This window comes from Scyliorhinus canicula, chromosome 9 (genome assembly GCF_902713615.1).
Source record: "Scyliorhinus canicula chromosome 9, sScyCan1.1, whole genome shotgun sequence".
In the NCBI taxonomy this organism is placed as follows: domain Eukaryota; kingdom Metazoa; phylum Chordata; class Chondrichthyes; order Carcharhiniformes; family Scyliorhinidae; genus Scyliorhinus; species Scyliorhinus canicula.
In genome coordinates this window covers 93,298,828-93,322,157 of record NC_052154.1, presented here as the reverse complement: position 1 = coordinate 93,322,157, position 23,330 = coordinate 93,298,828, and the positions used below count along the sequence as shown (strand labels likewise).

The window sequence follows — 23,330 nt, the reverse complement described above, 5'->3', positions numbered from 1 at the left end:
CGGGAGCGGGCTGGATGGGTGGGGTGAAAAGAGAAGCTGAGCGGTCTGGGGAAGGGGGGAAAGAGATGGCGAGTAGGTTGTGACGAGTGGCGAAGAGTTTAGGATGGCTGTTGCGGGCACCGAAGGTGAGCGGCATGGGGAGGGAAAGAGAGCCTGAGGCACAGTTGATGGCGGAGGTAGACAGTAAGGAAGGGACGGGTCAACTGGGATCATGTTACCTCATTCTCAGAGTCTTTCAGTTTCTGTTTCTTCTCTTTAACCTTCATCTCAAAGACTTGTTCCATCTCCGTCTCCATCTTCTTCATCTTGGTCACATGCTCTCGACGCTCCTCCTCCATTTCTGCCAAAGGACTCCTGCCGTTTAACACAGCAAATTACTGGAGCATGGATCCCAGCCTGGAAGGCCAATGCTGCACAGTTCACATGATCCTATCAGCTGAGAGTGGGTCAACACATACTTTGGAAGGGGATGAAGGTCACTGGGATATAGGGAGACTCATTGAATCATACTTACAGACACTGTTTGGCCAGTCTGTTGGACAGTTCTCCCAATTTCAAAACAAGACCCCACATACAATAGAGGAGGACTTTGAAGGGTCCACAATGTGCCTTTGTCATTTTTGATTCCCAAGTGGATCTGTTTTTATTCTTTGAATTTTATGATACAACTGAGTAGCTCGTTTGGCCATTTTGTGGGCATCTAAAATTCTACCACATAATAATATTTATTATTGTCACAAATAGGCTTACATCAACACTGTAATGATGTTACTGTGGAAATCCCCTCGTCGTCACACTCCAGGCTTGTTCAGGCACACGGAGTGAGAATTCAGAATGTCCAATTCATCCAACAAGTACGTCTTTCCGAACTTGTGGGAGGAAACTGGATCATCGGAGGAAACCCACGCAGAAACGGGGAGAACATGCAGACACCGCACAGACCAGCAGAGCGGCGGCGCTAACTGGCTGTAGCGGGCAAGGTTTGCATCGGGCGGTCAGTGCTTCCAGAAAGTGGTTTGTGGAGGAGCTATTGTCAAGGGACAGTTAAACACCAAACACTACTTCAGTATTTGCCTCCCTCCCTCCCTCCTCCTCTAACAGTCACTTTGAGGACCAAAAGTAAGTGAAAGAAAAAGGAAGAGGGGAGAGAGGTGCGCTGTTAGAAAATTTGTAGCAGAGTGTTTGAGTGGGGAGGCTTTGGCAAGTGGTGTCTCAGCAGAGTACAGGTAATCTCAGGTAAAGTCCTCTTAACTTTCCTGTTCAGTCTTGGTGCAGTTGGGATGGCAATGCGGGCAGTGACATGCTCCTCCTGTAGGATGTGGGAGCTCAGAGAGAATTCCCTTGTCCCTGATGACTACACCTGTGGGAAGTGCACCCAGCTGCAGCTCCTGGGAGACCAAGTTAGGGAGCTGGATGCACTCAGGATTGTCTGGGATGCAGAGTACTTTATAATGTTCCCTGGAGGTGTACAGTGGATACAGAAGGAGGATACAAGGAGGAAATTAGGAGGGCAAAAAGGGGGCATGAGGTAACTTTGGCTGAGAGGATTAAGGTGAATCATAGATTATCATAGAATTTACAGTGCAGAAGGAGGCCATTCGGCCCATCGATCTGCACTAGCTCTTGTAAAGAGCATCCTACCCAAGGTCAACACCTCCACCCTATCCCCATAACCTCACCCAACACTAAGGGCAATTTTGGACACTAAGGGCAATTTACCATGGCCAATCCACCTGACCTGCACATCTTTGGACTGTGGGAGGAAACCGGAGCACTCGGAGGAAACCCACGCACACACAGGGAGAACGTGCAGACTCCGCACAGACAGTGACCCAAGCCGGAATCGAACCTGGGACCCTGGAGCTGCGAAGCAATTGTGCTATCCACTTGTGCTGCCCGATAGAATTTACAGTGCCGAAGGAGGCCATTCGGCCCCTCGAGTCTGCACCGGCTCTTGGAAAGAACACCCAAAGGGATTATTTAAGTACATTAAAGGAAAAAGAAAAGCTAGAGAGAGAACAGGACCCCTCAAGGACCAAGGTAGACACATATGCATGGAACCGCAGGAGATGGGCAAGGTTCACAATGAATATTTCTGCTGTGTTTACCGTGGAATACATGAAGGCTTGGGAACCGGGGAAGGTTAATGGCGATATATTGGGGACAGTTTGCATTACAGTAGGGGCTGGTATAGCACAGTGGGCTAAACAGCTGGTTTATAATGCAGAACAAGGCCAGCAGTGCTGGTTCAATCCCCATACCGGCCTCCCCAACAGGTGCCAGAATGTGGCGACTAGGGGCTTTTCACAGTAACTTCATTGAAGCCTACTTGTGACAATAAGTGATTATTATTATTACAGTAGAGCAGGTGATGGACATATTAAAATGTATGAAAATGGATAAATCTCCTGGCCCTGAGCAGGTTTATCCAAGAACACCGTGTGAGGTGAGGGAAGAAATTGCGGGAGCATTGGCTGAGATATTTCATCGTTAGTCACGGGTGAAGTATCAGAAGACTGGAGGGTAGCAAATGTTGTGCCTTTATTTAAGAAGGGCTGCAAAGAAAAACCTGGGAATTATAGACTGGTAAGCCTAACATCTGTGCTGGGTAAGTTACCAGAGAGGATTCTGAGGGATAAGATATACAGGCATTTGGAAAGACAGGGTTAGAACATAGAACATAGAACACTACAGCGCAGTACGGGCCCTTCGGCCCTCGATGTTGCGCCGACCTGTGGAACCATCTGAAGCCTATCTGACCTACACTATTCCATTTTCATCCATATGTCTATCCAGTGACCACTTAAATGCCCTTAAAGTTGGCGAGTCTACTACTGTTGCAGGCAGGGCGTTCCACACCCCTACTACTCTCTGAGTAAAGAAACTGCCTCTGATATCTGTCCTATATCTATCACCCCTCAATTTAAAGCTATGTCCCCTCGTGTTGGTCATCTCCATCCGAGGAAAAAGACTCTCACTGTCCACCCTATCTAACCCTCTGACTATCTTATATGTCTCTATTAAGTGACCTCTCAGCCTTCTCCTCTCAAACGAAAACAACCTCAAGTCCCTGAGCCTTTCCTCGTAAGACCTCCCCTCCATACCAGGCAACATCCTAGTAAATCTCCTCTGAACCCTTTCCAAAGCTTCCACATCCTTCCTATAATGTGGTGACCAGAACTGCACGCAGTACTCCAGGTGTGGCCGCACCAGAGTTATGTACAGCTGCAGCATGACCTTGTGGTTCCGAAACTCAATCCCCCTGCTTATAAAGGCTAGCACACCATATGCCTTCTTAACAGCCCTATTAACCTGGGTGGCAACTTTCAGGGATTTATGTACCTGGATGCCGAGATCTCTCTGTTCATCTACACTACCAAGAATCTTGCCATTAGCCCAGTACTCTGCATTCCTGTTACTCCTTCCAAAGTGAACCACCTCTCACTTTTCCGCATTAAACTCCATCTGCCACCTCTCAGCCCAGCTCTGCAGCTTATCTATGTCCCTCTGTATCCTATAACATCCTTCAGCACTATCCACAACTCCACCGACCTTCGTGTCATCTGCAAATTTACTAACCCATCCTTCTACACCCTCTTCCAGGTCATTTATAAAAATGACAAACAGCAGTGGCCCCAAAACAGATCCTTGCGGGACACCACTAGTAACTGAACTCCAGGATGAACATTTGCCATCAACCACCACCCTCTGTCTTCTTTCAGCTAGCCAATTACTGATCCAAACCGCTAAATCACCTTCAATTCCATACTTCCTTATTTTCTGCAATAGCCTACCGTGGGGAACCTTATCAAACGCCTTACTGAAATCCATATACACCACATCAACAGCTTTACCCTGATCCACCTGTTTGGTCACCTTCTCAAAAAACTCAATAAGGTTTGTGAGGCATGACCTACCCTTCACAAAACCGTGTTGACTATCGCTAATCAACTTGTTCTTTTCAAGATGATTATAAACCCTATCTCTTATAACCTTTTCCAACATTTTACCCACAACCGAAGTAAGGCTCACAGGTCTATAATTACCAGGGTTGTCTCTACTCCCCTTCTTGAACAAGGGGACAACATTTGCTATCCTCCAGTCTTCCGGCACAATTCCTGTCGACAAAGACGACATAAAGATCAAGGACAAAGGCTCTGCAATCTCCTCCCTGGCTTCCCAGAGAATCCTAGGATAAATCCCATCTGGCCCAGGGGACTTATCTATTTTGACATTTTCCAAAATTGCTAACACCTCCTCCTTTTGAACCTCAATTCCATCTAGCCTGGTCGACTGAACCTGAGTATTCTCCTCGACAACATTGTCTTTCTCCAGTGTAAACACTGACGCAAAATATCCATTTAACGCTTCCCCCATCTCCTCTGATTCCACACACAACTTTCCACTACTATCCTTGATTGGCCCTAATCTTACTCTAGTCATTCTTTTGTTCCTGATATACCTATAGAAAGCCTGAGGGTTTTCCTTGATCCTATCTGATTAGGCACAGCTTTGTGCATGGGAGATCATGCCTCACAAATTCATCAGAGCTCTTTGATGAAGTGACCAGGAAGGTTGATAAGGGCAGGGCAGTGGCCGTAGTCTATATGGACTTCAGTGATGCCTTTGACAAAGTTCCACATGGTAGGCTGCTCTGGAAGGTTAAATCACATGGAATCCAGGGAGAGCTGGCAAATTGGATAAAAATTAGCTTGATGGCCGGAAGCAGAGGGTAACCGTGGAAGGATGCTTGTTGGGCTGGAGGCACTGGTGTGCCTCAGGGGTCAGTGCTGGGCCCATTGCTGTTTGTTAACTGTAGCAACGATTTGGATGAGAATGTACAAGGCAAGATCAGTAAGTTTGCAGATGACACTAAAATAGGTGGTTTTGTAGACTGTGAGGAAGGTTATCAAAAATTGCAGCAGGAGTTTGATCAGCTGGGGAAGTGGGATGAGAAATGGAGTTCAATACAGATAAGTGTGAGGCGTTGCATTTTGGAAAGTCAAATCAAGGTAGGACTTTCACGGTGAATGTTAGGAACTTAGGGAGTATCATGGAACTGAGGGACCTCGGAGTTCAGGTGCACGGTTCTCAAAAAGGTGGAGTCACAGGTAGATAGGACAGTGAAGAAGGCTTTTAGCAGGCTGGCCTTCATCAGTCAGGGCATTGAGTATAGAAGTTGGGAAGTTATGTTGCAGTTTACAGGACGTTGGTGAGGCCGCACCTGGAGAATTGTGTTCAGTTTTGGTCACCTTGCTACAGGAAAGATGTTATTAAACTGCAGTGAGTGCAGAAGAGATTTACAAGGATGTTGCCAGGACCCAAGGGACTGAGCTATAGGGAGAGATTTTTCTTTGGAGAATAGGAGACTGAGGGATGATCTTACAGAGGTGTATAAACCATGAGAGGCATGGATAGGGTGAAAGCACTCTGTCTTTTTCCCAGGGTTGGGGAATCGAGAACTAGAGGGCATAGGTTTAAGTTAAGAGGGGAAAGAATTAATGGGAACCTGTGGAGCAACTTTTTTTACACAGAGGGTGGTACGTATGTGGAACGTGCTGCTGGAGGAACTGGTTGAGGCAGGGACATTGACAACATTTAAAAGACATTTCAACAGATACATGGATAGGAAACAGTAAGAAGTCTTACTGGTTTGTTTGGAATCGCTAGCTTTCGGAGCACTGCTCCGTCATCAGGTGAGTGAGCTGCGCTCCGAAAGCTAGTGATTCCAAACAAACCTGTTGGACTTTAACCTAATGTTGTAGGACTTCTAACTGTGCTCACCGCAGTCCAATGCCGGAATCTACATATCATGGATAGGAAAGATATGGGCCAAATGGGGATAGTTTAGATGGGCAGTTTGGTTGGCATGGACCAGTTTGGACTGAAGGGCCTGTCTCCGTGCCGTAGATTCTAGGATAGTAACCCAAGCCTAGAATCGAACCCGGGAACCTGGAGCTGTGAAGCAGCAGTGCTAACTACTGTGCTACCGCGCAGGGTCTGGAGTTACGCCTAGGTAACTCCAGTTAAAGACGGCAGATTACCATCCTGAGAGCTCAATAGACATCCAGTGAATGTTCTACTGTTCCAGGTTTCCCTGCTCAAGTCCAACACAGAGCTAAATCACAAATTTCCATTTTGCTCACCAAACAGTGGGAAGATACGTTTGGTTATCTGCCTTATAACAGACATTTAAAACACTGACCTGGTGAGTGGTCCTTTAGTCTTATTGGCATCAACCCCATTGCCAGTCACGGCTGCCAGCTTGCGACTTCGGTAATTCTCATAGTGTACGTTATTAGTGATGTCCTTAAGATCCTGCATATGCGTCCTACAATAAAACATCATATTTCCATCAAAGCATGGTCTTCAACACACAACTTCCCACTCAACACCATCAACACGGAGAAACAAAGCAGACTGCCCACTCATCATCAACCCAGAAACACAGCATATTCTCCACTCATCAACTCAGATTCACAGCACATTCTCCACTCATCATCAACTCAGATTCACAGCACATTCCCCACTCATCATCAACCCAGAATCACAGCACATTCCCCACTCATCAACCTAGAAATTCAGCACATTCCCCACTCATCATCAACCCAGAATCACAGCACATTCCCCACCCATCAACTCAGAAACACAGCACATTCCCCACTCATCAACCCAGAATCACAGCGCATTCCCCACCCATCAACCCAGAATCACAGCACATTCCCCAGTCATCATCAACCCAGAATCACAGCACATTCCCCACTCATCAACCCAGAATCACAGCGCATTCCCCACCCATCAACCCAGAATCACAGCACATTCCCCACTCATCATCAACCTAGAAATTCAGCACATTCCCCACTCATCAACCACCCAGAAACACAGCACATTCCCCATTCACCAGCCCAGAAAAAGAGAACATTCCTCATTCACCATCAACCCAGAAGCACAACACAGCACATTCCCCACTCATCACCAACCCAGAACCACAGCACATTACCCACTCATCATCAACCCAGAATCACAGCACATTCCCCACTCATCACCAACCCAGAACCACAGCACATTCCCTACTCATCATCAACCCAGAATCACAGCACATTCCCCACTCATCATCAACCCAGAACCACAGCACACTCCCTACTCATCAACCCAGAACCACAGCACATTCCCCACTCATCATCAACCCAGAATCACAGCACATTCCCCACTCATCAACCCAGAAACACAGCACATTCCCCACTCATCAACCCAGAAACACAGCACATTCCCCACTCATCGACAACCGAGAATCACAGCATATTCCCCACTCATCGACAACCGAGAATCACAGCACATTCCCCACTCATCATCAACCCAGAAACACAGCACATTCCCCACTCATCATCAACCCAGAATCACAGCACATTCCCCATTCATCATCAACCCAGAATCACAGCACATTCCCACTCATCATCAACCCAGAATCACAGCACATTCCCCACTCATCATCAACCCAGAATCACAGCACATTCCCCACTCATCATCAACTCAGAATCACAGCACATTCCCCACTCATCAACCCAGAAACACAGCACATTCCCCAGTCATCATCAACCCAGAAACACAGCACATTCCCCACTCATAAACCCAGAAACACAGCACATTCCCCACTCATCAACCCAGAAACACAGCACATTCCCCAGTCATCATCAACCCAGAAACACAGCACATTCCCCACTCATCAACCCAGAAACACAGCACATTCCCCAGTCATCATCAACCCAGAAACACAGCACATTCCCCACTCATCAACCCAGAAACACAGCACATTCCCCACTCATCATCATCAACCCAGATTCACAGCACATTCCCCACTCATCAACCCAGAAACACAGCACATTCCCCAGTCATCATCAACCCAGAAACACAGCACATTCCCCACTCATCAACCCAGAAACACAGCACATTCCCCACTCATCAACCCAGAAACACAGCACATTCCCCACTCATCATCAACCCAGAAACACAGCACATTCCCCACTTTTGTTTGCCCACCCCTGCCCTAGCCCATTCACTTAACCTATCCAAATCCCTCTGCAGACTTCCAGTATCCTCTGCACTTTTCGCTTGACCACTGATCTTCGTGTCATCTGCAAACTTGGACACATTGCCTTTGGTCCCCAACTCCAAATCATCTATGTAGATTGTGAACAATTGTGGGCCCAACACGGATCCCTGAGGGACATCACTATCTACTGTTCGCCAACCAGAGAAGTACCCATTAATCCCCACTCTTTGCTTTCTATTAATTAACCAATCCTCTATCCATGCTACTACTTTACCCTTAATCCCATGCATCTTTATCTTATGCAGCAGCCTTTTGTGTGACACCTTGTCAAAAGCTTTCTGGAAATCCAGATATACCACATCCATTGGCTCCCCGTTATCCACTGCACTGGTAATGTCCTCAAAAAATTCCACTAAATTAGTTAGGCATAACCTGCCCTTTATGAACCCATGCTGCGTCTGCCCAATGGGACAATTTTTATCCAGATGCCTCGCTATTTCTTCCTTGATGACAGATTCCAGCATCTTCCCTACTACCGACGTTAAGCTCACTGGCCTATAATTTCCTGCTCTCTGCCTACCTCCTTTTTTAAACAGTGGTGTCACGTTTGCTAATTTCCAATCCAACGGGACCACCCCAGAGTCTAGTGAATTTTGGTAAATCATCACTAGTGCATCTGCAATTTCCCTAGTCATCTCTTTTAGCACTCTGGGATGCATTCCATCAGGGCCAGGAGACTTGTCTACCTTTAGCCCTATTAGCTTGCCCATCACTACCTCCTTAGTGATAACAATCCTCTCAAGGTCATCACCTGTCATAACCTCATTTCTATCAGTCACTGGCATGTTATTTGTGTCTTCCACTGTGAAGGTTGACCCAAAAAACCTGTTCAGTTCCTCAGCCATTTCCTCATCTCCCATTATTAAAACTCCCTTCTCATCGTCTATAGGACCAATATTTACCGTAGCCACTCTTTTTTGCTTTATATATTTGTAAAAACTTTTGCTGTCTGCTTTTATATTCTGAGCAATTTTACTCTCATACTCTATCTTACTCTTCTTTATAGCTTTTTTTAGAAGCTTTCTGTTGCCCCTTAATTATTTCCCAGTCCTCTAGTCTCCCACCAATCTTTGCCACTTTGTATGCTCTTTCCTTCAATTTGATACTCTCCCTTATTTCCTTAGATATCCACGGTCGATTTTCCACCTTTCTACCGTCCTTCCTTTTTCTGGGTATAAACCTTTGCTGAGTACTGTGAAAAATTGCTTGGAAGGTTCTCCACTGTTCCTCAACTGTTTCACCATAAACTCTTTGCTCCCAGTCTACCTTAGCTAGTTCTTCTCTCATCCCATTGTAATCTCCTTTGTTTAAACACAAAACACTAGTATTTGATTTTACCTTCTCACCCTCCATCTGTATTTTAAATTCCACCATATTGTGATCGCTCCTTCCGAGAGGATCCCTAACTATGAGATCATGAATCAATCCTGTCTCATTACACAGGACAAGATCTAGGACCGCTTGTTCCCTCGTAGGTTCCATTACATACCGTTCTAGGAAACTATCGCGGATAAATTCTATAAACTCCTCCTCAAGGTTGCCTTGACCGACCTGGTTAAACCAATCGACATGTAGATTAAAATCCCCCATGATAACTGCTGTACCATTTCTACATGCATCAGTTATCTCTTTGTTTATTGCCCGCCCCACCATAACGTTACTATTTGGTGGGCGATAGACTACTCCTATCAGTGACTTTTTCACCTTACTATTCCTGATTTACACCTGAATGGATTCAACCTTATCCTCCATAGAACCGATATCATCCCTAACTATTGCCCGGATGTCATCCTTAAATAACAGAGCTACACCACCTCCCTTACCATCCACTATGTGCTTCCGAAGAGTTTGATACCCTTGGATATTTAATTCCCAGTCGTGACCATCCTTTAACCATGTTTCAGTAATGACCACTAAATCATAGTAAGAAGTCTTACAACACCAGGTTAAAGTCCAACAGGTTTGTTTCAAACACGAGCTTTCGGAGCACGGCTCCTTCTTCAGGTGAATGGAAAGGCTTGTTCCAGAAATGTTTATATAGACACAGTCAGAGATGCCCCGGAATGCGAGCACCTGCAGGCAATCAAATCATCAAAGATGCAGAGAGAGAGGTAGCTCCAGGTTAAAGAGGTGTGAATTGTCCCAAGCCAGTTCAGTCGGTAGGCCTCTGCAAGTCCAGGCTTGTTGGTGGGGGCCGAATGTAATGCGACATGAATCCCAGATCCCGGTTGAGTCCGCATTCATGCGTGCGGAACTTAGCTATAAGTTTTTGCAAAACGCATACAAAAACTTATAGCTAAGTTCCGCACGCATGAATGCGGACTCAACCGGGATCTGGGATTCATGTCGCATTACATTCGGCCCCCACCAACAAGCCTGGACTTGCAGAGGCCTACCGACTGAACTGGCTTGGGACAATTCACACCTCTTTAACCTGGAGTTACCTCTCTCTCTGCATCTTTGATGATTTGATTGCCTGCAGGTGCTCGCATTCCGGGGCATCTCTGACTGTGTCTATATAAACATTTCTGGAACAAGCCTTTCCATTCACCTGAAGAAGGAGCCGTGCTCCGAAAGCTCGTGTTTGAAACAAACCTGTTGGACTTTAACCTGGTGTTGTAAGACTTCTTACTGTGCTCACCCCAGTCCAACGCCGGCATCTCCACATCATCACTAAATCATAGTCATTCACGATGATTTGCGCCACCAACTCATTTACTTTATTCCGAATACTACGAGCATTCAGGTAAAGTACACTTATGTTGGGTTTTTTTACCTCTGTTTTGAATCTTAACATCTCCAGTTTTACTCCTTTTAGTATTACTGGGCCTATTCACTGTGCTCCCGTTAGTCACTGTACCTTGTACTGTCGCCCTTTTTGATTTTTGACTATGTCTTCTCTGTCTTGCACTTTCCCCCTTACTTCCTTTTGCTCCTGTCCCTGTTTTACTACCTTCCAACTTCCTGCATCGGTTCCCATCCCCCTGCCACATTAGTTTAAACCCTCCCCAACAGCTCTAGCAAACACACCCCCTCGGACATCGGTTCCAGTCATGCCCAGGTGCAGACCGTCCGGTTTGTACTGGTCCCACCTCTCCCAGAACCGGTCCCAATGCCCCAGGAATTTGAATCCCTCCCTCTTGCACCATCTCTCGGGCCACGCATTCATCCTATCTATCCTGGCATTCCTACTCTGACTAGCTCGTGGCACTGGTAGCAATCCTGAGATTACTACCTTTGAGGTCCTACTTTTTAGTTTAACTCCTAACTCCCTGAATTCAGCTTGCAAGGACCTCATCCCATTTTTACCTATATCGTTGGTGTCTATGTGCAACACGACAGCTGGCTGTTCACCCCCCCCACCCCCAAGAATGTCCTGCGGCCGCTCCGAGACATCCTTGACGCTTGCACCAGGGAGGCAACTTACCATCCTGGAGTCTCGATTGCGTCCACAGAACCGCCTGTCTATTCCACTTACGATCGAGTCCCCTATCACTCTAGCCCTGCCATTTTTCTACCTGCCCTGCTGCGCAGCAGAGCCAGCCACAGTGCCATGAACCTGGCTTCTGCTGCTTTCTCCTGGTGAACCATCTCCCTCAACAGTATCCAAAGCGGTATATCTGTTTTGCAGGGAGATGACCGCAGGGGACACCTGCACTGCCTTCCTTCTCTTGCTCTTTCTGTTGGTCACCCATTTTCTATCTTTATCATCAACCCAGAAATACAGCACATTCCCTGCTCATCATCATCAACCCAGAAATACAGCACATTCCCCACTCATCATCAACCCAGAATCACAGCACATTCCCCACTCATCATTAACCCAGAATCACAGCACATTCCCCATTCATCATCAACCCAGAATCACAACAGTTTCCCCACTCATCATCATCAACCCAGAATCACAGCACATTCTCCACTCATCAACCCAGAATCACAGCACATTCCCCGCTCATCAACCCAGAATCACAGCACATTCTCCACTCATCAACCCAGAATCACAGCACATTCCCCGCTCATCAACCCAGAATCACAGCACATTCCCCACTCATCAACTCGGAAACACAGCACATTCCCCACTCATCAACTCAGAAACACAGCACATTCCCCACTCATCATCAACCCAGAATAACAGCACATTCCCCACTCATCATCAACCCAGAATCACGGCACATTCTCCACTCATCATCAACCCAGAATCACAGCACATTACCCACTCATCAACCAAGAATCACAGCACATTCCCCACTCATCATCATCAACCCAGAATCACAGCACATTACCCACTCATCAACCCAGAATCACAGCACATTCCCCACTCATCAACCCAGAAATACAGCACATTCCCCGCTCATCATCATCAATCCAGAATCACAGCACATTCCCCTCATCATCAACCCAGAATCATAGCACATTCCCTACTCATCATCAACCCAGAACCACAGCACATTTCCCACTCATCAACCCAGAAATTCAGCACATTCCCCACTCATCATTAACTGAGAATCACAGCACATTCCCCACTCATCATCAACCCAGAAATACAGCACATTCCCCACTCATGATCAACCCAGAATCACAGCAGTTTCCCCACTCATCATCAACCCAGAATCACAGCACATTCCCCACTTATCAACCCAGAATCACAGCACGTACCCCACTCATCATCAACCCAGAAACACAGCACATTCCCCACTCATGATCAACCCAGAATCACAGCAGTTTCCCCACTCATCATCAACCCAGAATCACAGCACATTCCCCACTTATCAACCCAGAATCACAGCACGTACCCCACTCATCATCAACCCAGAATCACAGCACATTCCCCACTCATCAACCCAGAATCACAACACATTCCCCGCTCATCATCATCAACCCAGAATCACAACACATTCCCCCTCATCATCATCAACCCAGAATCACAGCATTTTTCCCACTCATTATCAAGCCAGAAACACTGCACATTCCCCACTTATCGTCAACCCAGATTCACAGCACATTCCCCACTCATCATCAACCCAGAAACACAGCACATTCCCCGCTCATCAACCTAGAATCACAGCATTTTCCCCACTCATCAACCCAGAAATACAGCACATTCCCCACTCATCATCAACCCAGAATCACAGCACATTCCCCACTCATCATCAACCCAGAATCACAGCACATTCCCCACTCATCAACCCAGAATCACAGCACATTCCCCACTCATCATCAACCCAGAATCACAGCACATTCCCCACTCATCATCAACCTAGAATCACAGCACATTCCCCACTCATCATCAACCTAGAATCACAGCACATTCCCCACTCATCATCAACCCAGAATCACAACACATTCCCCGCTCATTATCATCAACCCAGAAACACAGCACATTCCCCATTCATCATCAACCCAGAATCACAGCACATTCCCCTCATCATCAACCCAGAATCATAGCACATTCCCCACTTATCAACCCAGAATCACAGCACATTACCCATTCATCATCAACCCAGAATCATAGCACATTCCCCTCATCATCAACCCAGAATCACAGCACATTTCCCACTCATCAACCCAGAATCACAGCACATTACCCACTCATCAACCCAGAATCACAGCACATTCCCCACTCATCAACCCAGAAATACAGCACATTCCCCGCTCATTATCAATCCAGAATCACAGCACATTCCCCACTCATCAACCCAGAAATTCAGCACATTCCCCACTCATCATCAACCCAGAATCACAGCACATTTCCCACTCATCAACCCAGAAATTCAGCACATTCCCCACTCATCATCAACTGAGAATCACAGCAGTTTCCCCACTCATCATCAACCCAGAATCACAGCACATTCCCCACTTATCAACCCAGAATCACGGCACGTACCCCACTCATCATCAACCCAGAAACACAGCACATTCCCCACTCATCAACAACCGAGAATCACAGCACATTCCCCACTCATCAACAACCGAGAATCACAGCACATTCCCCACTCATCATCAACCCAGAATCACAGCACATTCCCCACTCATCATCAACCCAGAATCACAGCACATTTCCACTCATCATCAACCCAGAATCACAGCACATTCCCCACTCATGAACCCAGAAATTCAGCACATTCCCCAATCATCATCAACTCAGAATCACAGCACATTCTCCACTCATCATCAACCCAGAATCACAGCACATTCTCCACCCATCAACAACCGAGAATCACAGCACATTCTCCACTCATCATCCTAGAAATACAGCACATTCCCCACTCATCATCAACCCAGAAATATAGCACACACCCCAGCCATGAACCCAGCAACACAGCATATTCTCCACTCATCACCATTCTAACTAACAAAGTTAAAAGTATCAAACATAATGAAAAATCTAATCGCACAAAGATGAGTGGCAGCACCGAAAAATGGACAGAACATAAACTGCAATGAATGATTAAAAAGTTAATTCAGAGGGCAAAACTTAGTTTGATAAAAGGCTAGCTAGAAATGTAAAGACAGTTCAGTGAGAGTTTCAATCAATTTAAAAAAAAAACAGAAGAGTTAACAAACTGAGTATTGATCCTCTAAGTAGCGAGCTGGGGTGTTAATAAGGAACAAAAAGGTGGCAACTGAAAGAACAATTATTTTGCCCCGCTCTTCACTGAGAGGATAGGAGTCACATCCCAGAAGTAGCTGTAAATGAGTAATTTGAAGGGAGGGAGAAGTTCAAGGCTATTATAATCACCAGGAAATTGGCATTGAGCAAATTGGTGGAGCGGAGGATTGACAAATCTCTGGGTCTTGATGGATTACATCCTGGTCCACAATGATGGAGAAAAAAACCCAGAATTATACATGGAAAAGTCAGGACAGCAATGGCTGCAGGGTGATTCTCTATGGGGCAATGAACCCCTCCTTATTTCCAGATAAGGTATTTGTAAAAGTGTCCAAAGACCGACTACCATCTCTGGTTTAAACAAAGGGCATAACCACGATCCCATCTCAAAGATCCTGGGTGTAACTGCCTAGACAGATTGGTGGATTCTGGGGTTGCAAGATGCAATGAAGGAATTCACTAACAAGCAGCAGTGTCATTGGAAAAAGAGCCACCTTTTGCAGGAATATCTCAAAACTCTCTCTCTGACTATGGAAGTCAACTCAGCCAGCAAAAGGATTGCAGCTGGAAAAATAATTGAAATATCGCCACCAAACCACAGGATACTGAACTTGGAAGAATCAACGATTCGCCTGCAGGTGTCTGCTCAACTAGAATTTAATTACTTAATCATCTCCTCCTTGCAAGTCAATGACCGTTTTGTATAACTTTTTATTTATATTTACTTACTGTTACACCCAATTCTCACTTCCAATCTATCTGAAATTGTTCACCATTTTTCTCCATATCAGTTAACAAACTGGCTGTCTTTAACTCAAGAAAGCCTTGTTAAATTGGCTCCTTTTAAAACATAACTTGGATCTGGTAAAGATATCCTCGGGAAAGGGAATGTTGTTAAATTAAGCCTTGCTGCTGCCTGTAGAGGCACTTCAATAAAGACAAGGAACCAATCACCCCTCTTCATGGGGTTTGTAACAATTTGGTAGTAGCCCAGCTGGACGGTGACAAATCGAGGGGTCCCGGACCAACTTTTGGGAAACCTGACCAGGGGAAAGTCGTAACACTCGGGTCTAAAAAGAAGTGGCTCAGGAGACAGTTGATGTGTTGGCTTTAATTTTCCAAAATTCGAGATTCAGGGAAGGTTCCATTGAATTGGAAGACAGCAAATGTAACTCCTTTATTCAAAAAGCGAGACAGAAAGCAGGAAGCTACAAGCCTTTTCATTAATATCTGTAATGAAAAAAATGTTAAAAGCTTTTTAAAGACTTTATAAAAGGACACTTAGATAAATTCAAGGCAATCAGGCAAAGTCAACATGGATTTGAGAGTGGGAAATCTTGTTTAGCCAATTTATTGGAGGTTTCTGAAGTATCAGATGCTGTGGCTATTACACTTAGATTTTCAGATGGCGGACGTCCGGTGACAGTAACGTACCGAGGTGATGCAGATCAGGTAGGCTCTCCCCCAGACCGATGGGGCGGCGGAAAAGGATACGAGCAACTGGCAGATGAGATGGTGGACCCACGAGGCGAGTGGGCCCCGGCCATCCAAGAGAGAGGGAGACCGACAACCTGAGCATTAGTTCCCCCCTGGAGACGGATGGAAGGCATTCCTTATGAAGGAACTGACTGAAATTAGAGAGGCGATAAAGGTCGAAATCCAGGTGGGGGTCAAGATGGCGGCTACAGAGGAGGTGGTCTCCATGCAAAAAGCGATCCATGAATTGGGGAAGAAGGTGGAAGCGCAAGAAAAAATGATCCCGGAGTTGGAGAAAGGCATTGACAGACCAGAGCAACAGGATCGTCGCCCTGGAAGCAGAAGTCAAAAAGGTCGAATGGCAGCCCAGGAGAGATGAAGGGGAAAGTCGAGGACCTAGAGAATAGGTTCCGACGCCAGAACATTCAAATTGTGGGCCTGCCAGAGGGGAACGAGGGCAGGGACCCCACGGGCTACAGTGCTCAAATACTGGCCTACCTAGTTGGGAGAGAGAGCTTCCCCAAAACCCTAGAGATCGACAGAGCACACAGATTGCTCTGGCTAAAACCCAAAGTGTGGAAACGGCTGAGTGTTGTCCTCGCAAAGCTAGATCTAGAACCAGGATCGTGAGAGGATCCTGGTGTGGGCGAGACAGACCAAGGAGAGTACCTGGAAAGGACAAAAATCCAGGTATCTCAGACATTGGGACAGACTTGGCAAAACGCAGGGCCTAATTTAATCAGGCGAAACCAGCCCTTACAAGAACGGGGTAAGATTCAGAATGCTCTCTCTCAGCCAGACTCTGGGACACATTCCAGAACAAGGAACACTATTTCAACATCCCAGTGGAGGCAGACGTGTTTGTTCGGTCAAACATATGGACAAGGGGCAGGGCGAGGCAGTGATGAAGGCCAAACCCCCCACCAGAATTATCACCTGGAATGTCAGGGGACTTAACGGCCCAGTGAAACGATCCAGAGTCTTTGCCCACTTAAGTTTGAAAGCCGATGTAGTCTTCCTGCAAGAGACACACCTGAGGAAGAAGGACCGACTGCGGGTAAGGAAGGCTGGATGGAACTTCCACGGGACGAGCGCTATGGGAGTAGCAATACTGATTAGCAAGAGAATGGTGTTTACGGGGACAAGGGCGGTTATGGACCAAGGGGGATGGTATCATGGTCATCGGTGTCCCAGAGGGGGCACCGGTAGTTCTGGTATACATGTTGTGCCCAACTAAGATGGCACAACTTCATAAAAATCACCATAGCGGGAGGGGGTGCATTCACGGACTGGTCAAATACCAAAACGTGGAAAAATATTGGCATGGCTAGGGAACTGGTATCTTTCATGGAGCAGATGGGGGCAGTGGACCCATAGCGGTTCCTACACCCCGGTGAGAAGGAATTTTCATTCTTTTGCTGGTGCACAAAGTATCCACTCGCATTGACTTCTTTACAGTGGGGAAATCGGTGCTTCCAGAAATAGTGAGGGCAGAATATTCCACAATATTCATTTCCGACCATGCTCCACATTACATGGATGTGAGGTTGGAGACGGGCCATGGCCAGTGCCCCATATGGAGGTTGGACTCAGACCTCTTGGCCGACAAGGTCTTCTGCCAGAAAACATCACAGGCCATAGGCGAGTATGTTACTAACAACCAGAATAGGTAAGTCTCACCTTCTACGTTCTGGGAGGTACTGAAGGCGGTGGTTAGGGGAGAGATTTTAGCCTACAAGGCATGAAGAGACAGCGAAGAGAGAGCGGTTATACAGCAACTGATTGATTTAAACCTTGAGGCCGACAGAAAGTACTCCGAGGTTCGACTGTTGAGCTTCTGGCAGGGACAAAAAAGCTACAAATGGACTTTAACCTGGTATCCACCAGGAAAGCAGTGGACCAACACCGCCAGACACGAGGGACCTTCTACGACCACGGAGAGAAGGCTAGCTGCCCCTGGCTCACCAGCTGAGAAAGCAGGCAGCCACGAGAAAAAACTCAGGTGAAGGATAGCAGAGGACTGGTAGTCGAACCAAAAACGGTCAACCAAATATTTGAGGCCTTCTACCAACAACTGTACACCTCTGGGCCCCCTGACGGGGATGAAACGGAACGTCGATAGACTGGACCTGCCAGTCCTGGGTGACGATAGGCGGGGGGAGCTGGAAGTACCAATAGGACTGGGACAGATCATGGAGAGTATTAATTCCATGCACATGGGGAAGGCGCTGGGACCCGATGGGTTCCCAGCAGACTTCTACAAAATATTCACACCAACCTTGGCCCCACACCTATGGGAAATGTTCATGGATTTACTAGCGAGGGACACTCTGCCTCCAAGGCTAACACAGGCCACGATATCACTGATGCCCAAAAAAGACAACGACCCGACGGAATGCGGTTCGCAGACACATTTCGCTGCTCAATGTGGATGTGACGATACTCTCAAACGTCCTGGCAAAAGACTGGAGAACTGCGTAGCAGAGGTGGTCGCAGAACCAGACGGGCTTTGTCAAAGGTAGACAGATAACTGCGAACATCAGGCGGCTGCTGAATGTAATATTGACCCCAACCGGGGAGAAGCAGAGGTGATCGTCTCCCTGGATGCAGAATTGAATGGAAGTACCTCATTGAGGTAGTGGAGCGGTATGGGCTAGGGACGGGGTTCACCTCATGGGTGAAACTTGTACAACGCCCCCAAGGCGAGCGGTCGGACCAACACCACCAGCTCTGAATACTTCCAGCTACACAGAGGCACAAGGCAGGGATGCCCACTCTCCGCGCTGCTGTTAGCCCTGACAATCGGACCCCTGGCAATCGCTCTCGAAGGCGATGTTCAAGGTTGTGGGGGTGAGGGTGGAGCCTGAGAGTGGCAGTCTTCAGGGTTTCGGACCAGCCAGAACTACAAATGGGGAAGAGGGGCGACGCCCTAGCTTTTGCTTCCTTAATCGGATGCCAGAGTATCCTTCTCGTCAATCAGCTGCACCACCCACAGCTGCAGACTGGCTGGCAGACCTTTCAGAATTTCTCCACTTGGATAAGATCAAATACACCATCCAATGGTCGGACGAGGGCTTCCAACAACAGGAACTCCATAAGAGGGGAGCAAAGTACAGCAATACAACACCCAGGGTGAAAGGTGATGCCAGGAAGAAGCCCGACTATCAACCGGGCCGGCGAATGGAATGTGTGTAAAATTTGTAAATAAAAAACGCCGCATACCGTGTAAACATCGGGTGCATATGTTAAGTTGTTATACTGTAAAAAATGGAAAATGCCAATAAAAACATTTTAAAAAAATCTTCAGATGGCATAGAATTATACAACCCCTATAGTGCAGAAGGAGGCCATTTAGCCCATCGAGTCTTCACTGACCCATCGAAATATCACCCGATGAAGGCCCAATCCCCCGCCCTATTCCTGAAAAGCCACCCTAAGGGGGAATTTATCATGGCCAATCCACCTACCCTGCACAGCTTTAGTGAGCGGGAGAAACATCAAAGCATTCAGAGGAAATCCATGCAGATATGGGGAGAATGTGCAAACTCTACACAGTCACCCGAAGATGGAATTGAACCCGAGTCCCTGGCGCTGTGAGGAAGCAGAGCTAACCACTGTGCCGCCCCATTTGATAAGGTGCCACATCAAAGCTTATTGCAGAAAATTAAAGCTCATAGTGTGTATTGGCTAGCTAACAGGAAACAAAGAGTAGCCATAAACAGCTCATTTTCTGGTTGGCAGGATGTGATGAGTGATGTGCTACAGGGATCAGGGCTGGGACCTCAACTCTACAATTTACAAAAGTGACTTGCATGAAGGGACAGATAGTAAATTTGCTGATGACATTAAGATAGGCAAGAAAGTAAGTTGTGAAAAGGACAAAAGGAGGCTACAAAAGGATATAAATAGGTTAAATGAGTGGGCAAAGATTTGGAAAATGGAGTATAATGTGGGAAAATGTAAGGGTTGTCCATTTTAGCAGGACAAATAAAAAAGCATATTATTTGAATGAAATTAGTTTGCAGAGCTCTGAAAAGCAAAGGGGTCTGGGTGTCTTAGTGCATGAACCACAAAAGGCTAGAATGCAGGTACAGCAAGTAATTAGCAAAGCTAATCGAATGTTGTTTATTGCGAGGGGAATTGAATACAAGTGTGAGGAGGTTATGCTTTAGTTATACAGAGCCTTGGTGAGACCACATCTAGAACATTGTGTACAGTACTGGTCTCCTTATTTAAGGATGCAAATGCAGTTCAGAAAAGTTTAATCAGACTGATACCTGGAATGGGCAGGTTCTCTTATGAGGGAAGGCTGAACAGGCTGGACTAGTATCGCCTGGACTTCAGAAGATAAAGAGGCGACTTGATTGAAACAAGAAAGATCCCAAGGGGTATTAACAGGTGGATGTGGACAGGATGTTTCCTCTTGTGGGAGATTCTAGAGTACTGGGTCACTGCTGAAAAAAGGATTGTCCATTTAGGACAGGTATGAGGAAAAATATTTTGAGACATGAGATGTTGAAATTATCTTCTCAAAAGACGGTGAGGCAAAGTCCTTGAATAAGGCACAGGTAGGTAGATTTGTGATAAGCAAGTGAGTGAAAGGTGATCAAGGGAAGGCACGAGTGTGTCACAGAGGTCAAACAGCACAGAGAAAGGCCCTTCGGCCCATTGCGTCTGCGCCAGTCAAAAACAACCACCCAAGTATTGTAATCCCATTTTCCAGCAATTGGTCCATAACCTTATATGCCTTGGCATCGCAAATGAACATCTAAATACTTCCTAAATGTGAAGTTGAAGGGCAGCACGGTGGTGCAGCGGTTAGCACTGCTGCTTCACGGCTCCGCGGTCCCAGGTTCGATCCCGGCACTGGGTCACTGTCCATGTGGAGTTTGCACATTCTCTCATGTTTGCGTGGGTTTCACCCCCACAACCCAAAGATGTGCCGGGTAGGTGGATTGACCACGCTAAATTGCCCTTAATTGGAAAAAATGAATTAGGTACTCTAAGTTTAGAAAAAAATGAAGTTGAAGTTAAAGTCAGATCAGCCATGACACGGAGTAAACTGGGTCTATACTCTCTGAAGCTTAGAGGGATGAAACATACACGATTGTGAAAGGGCTGGACAGGGTGGGGAATTTCATTTCATAGAATTTTTCATAGAATTTACAGTGCAGAAGGAGGCCATTCGGCCCATCGAGTCTGCACTGGCTCTTGGAAAGAGCACCCTACCCAAGCCCTATCCCCATAACCCAGAAACCCCACCTAACACTCAGGGGCAATTTGGACCCTGAGGGCAATTTATCATGACCAATCAACCTAACCTGCACATCTTTGGACTGTGGGAGGAAACCGGAGCACCCAGAGGAAACCCACGCACACACGGGGAGAACATGCAGACTCCACACAGACAGTGACCCAGCGGGGAATCGAACCTGGGACCCTGGCGCTGTGAAGCATTTGTGCTATCCACAATGCTACCGTGCTGCCCTAATCTCAAACACGGGGATGCAGTCGCAGGATAATGGACCAATCATTTACGAGCGAGATGAGGAGAACTTTGTTCACCTAAAGGATTGTGAATCTTTGTAATTCTCTACTGCAGAGGGCTGTGGATTCTCCATCACTGAGTATATTGAAGGCTAGGATTTTTGATCACACAAGAATCAAGGAATATGGGGGAAAAAGGGCAGGAAAGTGGAGTTCAGGTAGGTCAGCCAGAATTGCACAGAATGGTGGAGCAGGCTTGAGGGGCCTTATGGTCTACTCTTAGCTTTGTTATGTCACGTAAAGGATCATATAAAAACGCAGCACAGGGACTGTGAGTAAACAGTCAGATATCAACAGTAATGTTCGTTATCTAACACTGTAAGGCTTTACCTGATTAACATATTACGTAACAGGGAGAAGTCACAGTGCTCGCCATTTTCAACTGGAAAAGCATAGAAAATAAAACAGAACGAGTTAACAATCTCAGTAGGAAAATCCACTCCAAAACTGATACAATGTAACTCCTGCCGAGAACTGACCAGGCGCCAGGGCCAGTTACCGATGCACTGTGTCTGCTGGCACATGTATGGTTTCTCCCTCTGTTGGAGTCATTGGTGTGAGCCCATCAGCTAATGCCAGTACTCACATGTGCCTACTCTTCCTTGAGCACAGCCCCCTCATCATCTCTTGTCTGCCACCTCCTCATCGTCATCCACGGTTGATCGCCACACCCACTATTGTCACTACACCCCCACAACCCCGTCATCACCACCCATCCATACCGCCTCTGTCTACCTCTCCACATATGCTCCTGCAGCCTCCTCATCGCCACCACCCTCTCAGCACTTCCAGTCCACTGTCCAAAAGCCTGCACCATCCTTTTCCCCATGAGTTGCTAGTCCCTTCTGCAAGAGTTCTGAAAGAAACATTTGCAACATACACCTTCAGATGTCCAATTTGGAATGGACTTTTATATGCCACACAGAAAGACACCTCCATAGAATCACAACAGTGCAGGAGGCCATTCGGCCTAGTGAGTCCCCATAGAAAGGGAACCCTAACTAGGCCGATGCTCCCACCCTATCCCCGTTACCCCACCTGCACATCTTTGGTCACGAAGGGGCAATTTAGTATGGCCAAACCACCTGACCTGCAGAGCTTTGGACTGTGGGAGGAAACTGGAGAACCCAGAGGAAACCCATACAGACATGGGGAGAACGTTCAAACTCCACACAGTCAACCAGGGCCAGAATTGAACCCGGGTGCCTTGTGCAGTGAGGTAGCAGTGCTAACCTTGCCCCAAAACATCATCACACCATGCCAAATATAAAATTATACTGAAGTGCTCAAAATTTTGCCCAGATCACACAATGCAAACACAGTTATTATTGCTGCTTCCATGCTTGGTTCAGTTGGACTAGCGATGTAAAAGTCAATGAAACGGACGGCATGTGGCGCAGTGGTTAGCACTGGGACTGCGGTGCTGAGGACCCGGGTGACTGTCCATGTGGAGTTGGCACATTCTCCCCATGTCTGCATGGGTTCACTCCCACAACCCAAAGATGTGCTGGTTAGGTGAATTGGCCATGCTAAATTGCCCCTTCATTGGAAGAGAAAAAAATAATTGGCTACTCTAAATTTATTTTT

General features: G+C 46.8%; 1 protein-coding gene across 1 annotated transcript in view; it reads right to left on the bottom strand.

The window, feature by feature from the left end:
- Positions 1-23,330, bottom strand: part of LOC119970908 (septin-7-like) — a 95,149-nt gene that overhangs the window by 5,703 nt on the left and 66,116 nt on the right. Inside the window, exons 9-11 of the mRNA XM_038806017.1 lie at positions 22,074-22,125; positions 6,206-6,331; positions 219-354 (exon numbers count right to left, since the gene is read on the bottom strand). Of these exons, the coding sequence (XP_038661945.1) occupies positions 219-354; positions 6,206-6,331; positions 22,074-22,125 (314 nt within the window). The remainder of the gene's footprint in view (positions 1-218; positions 355-6,205; positions 6,332-22,073; positions 22,126-23,330) is intronic.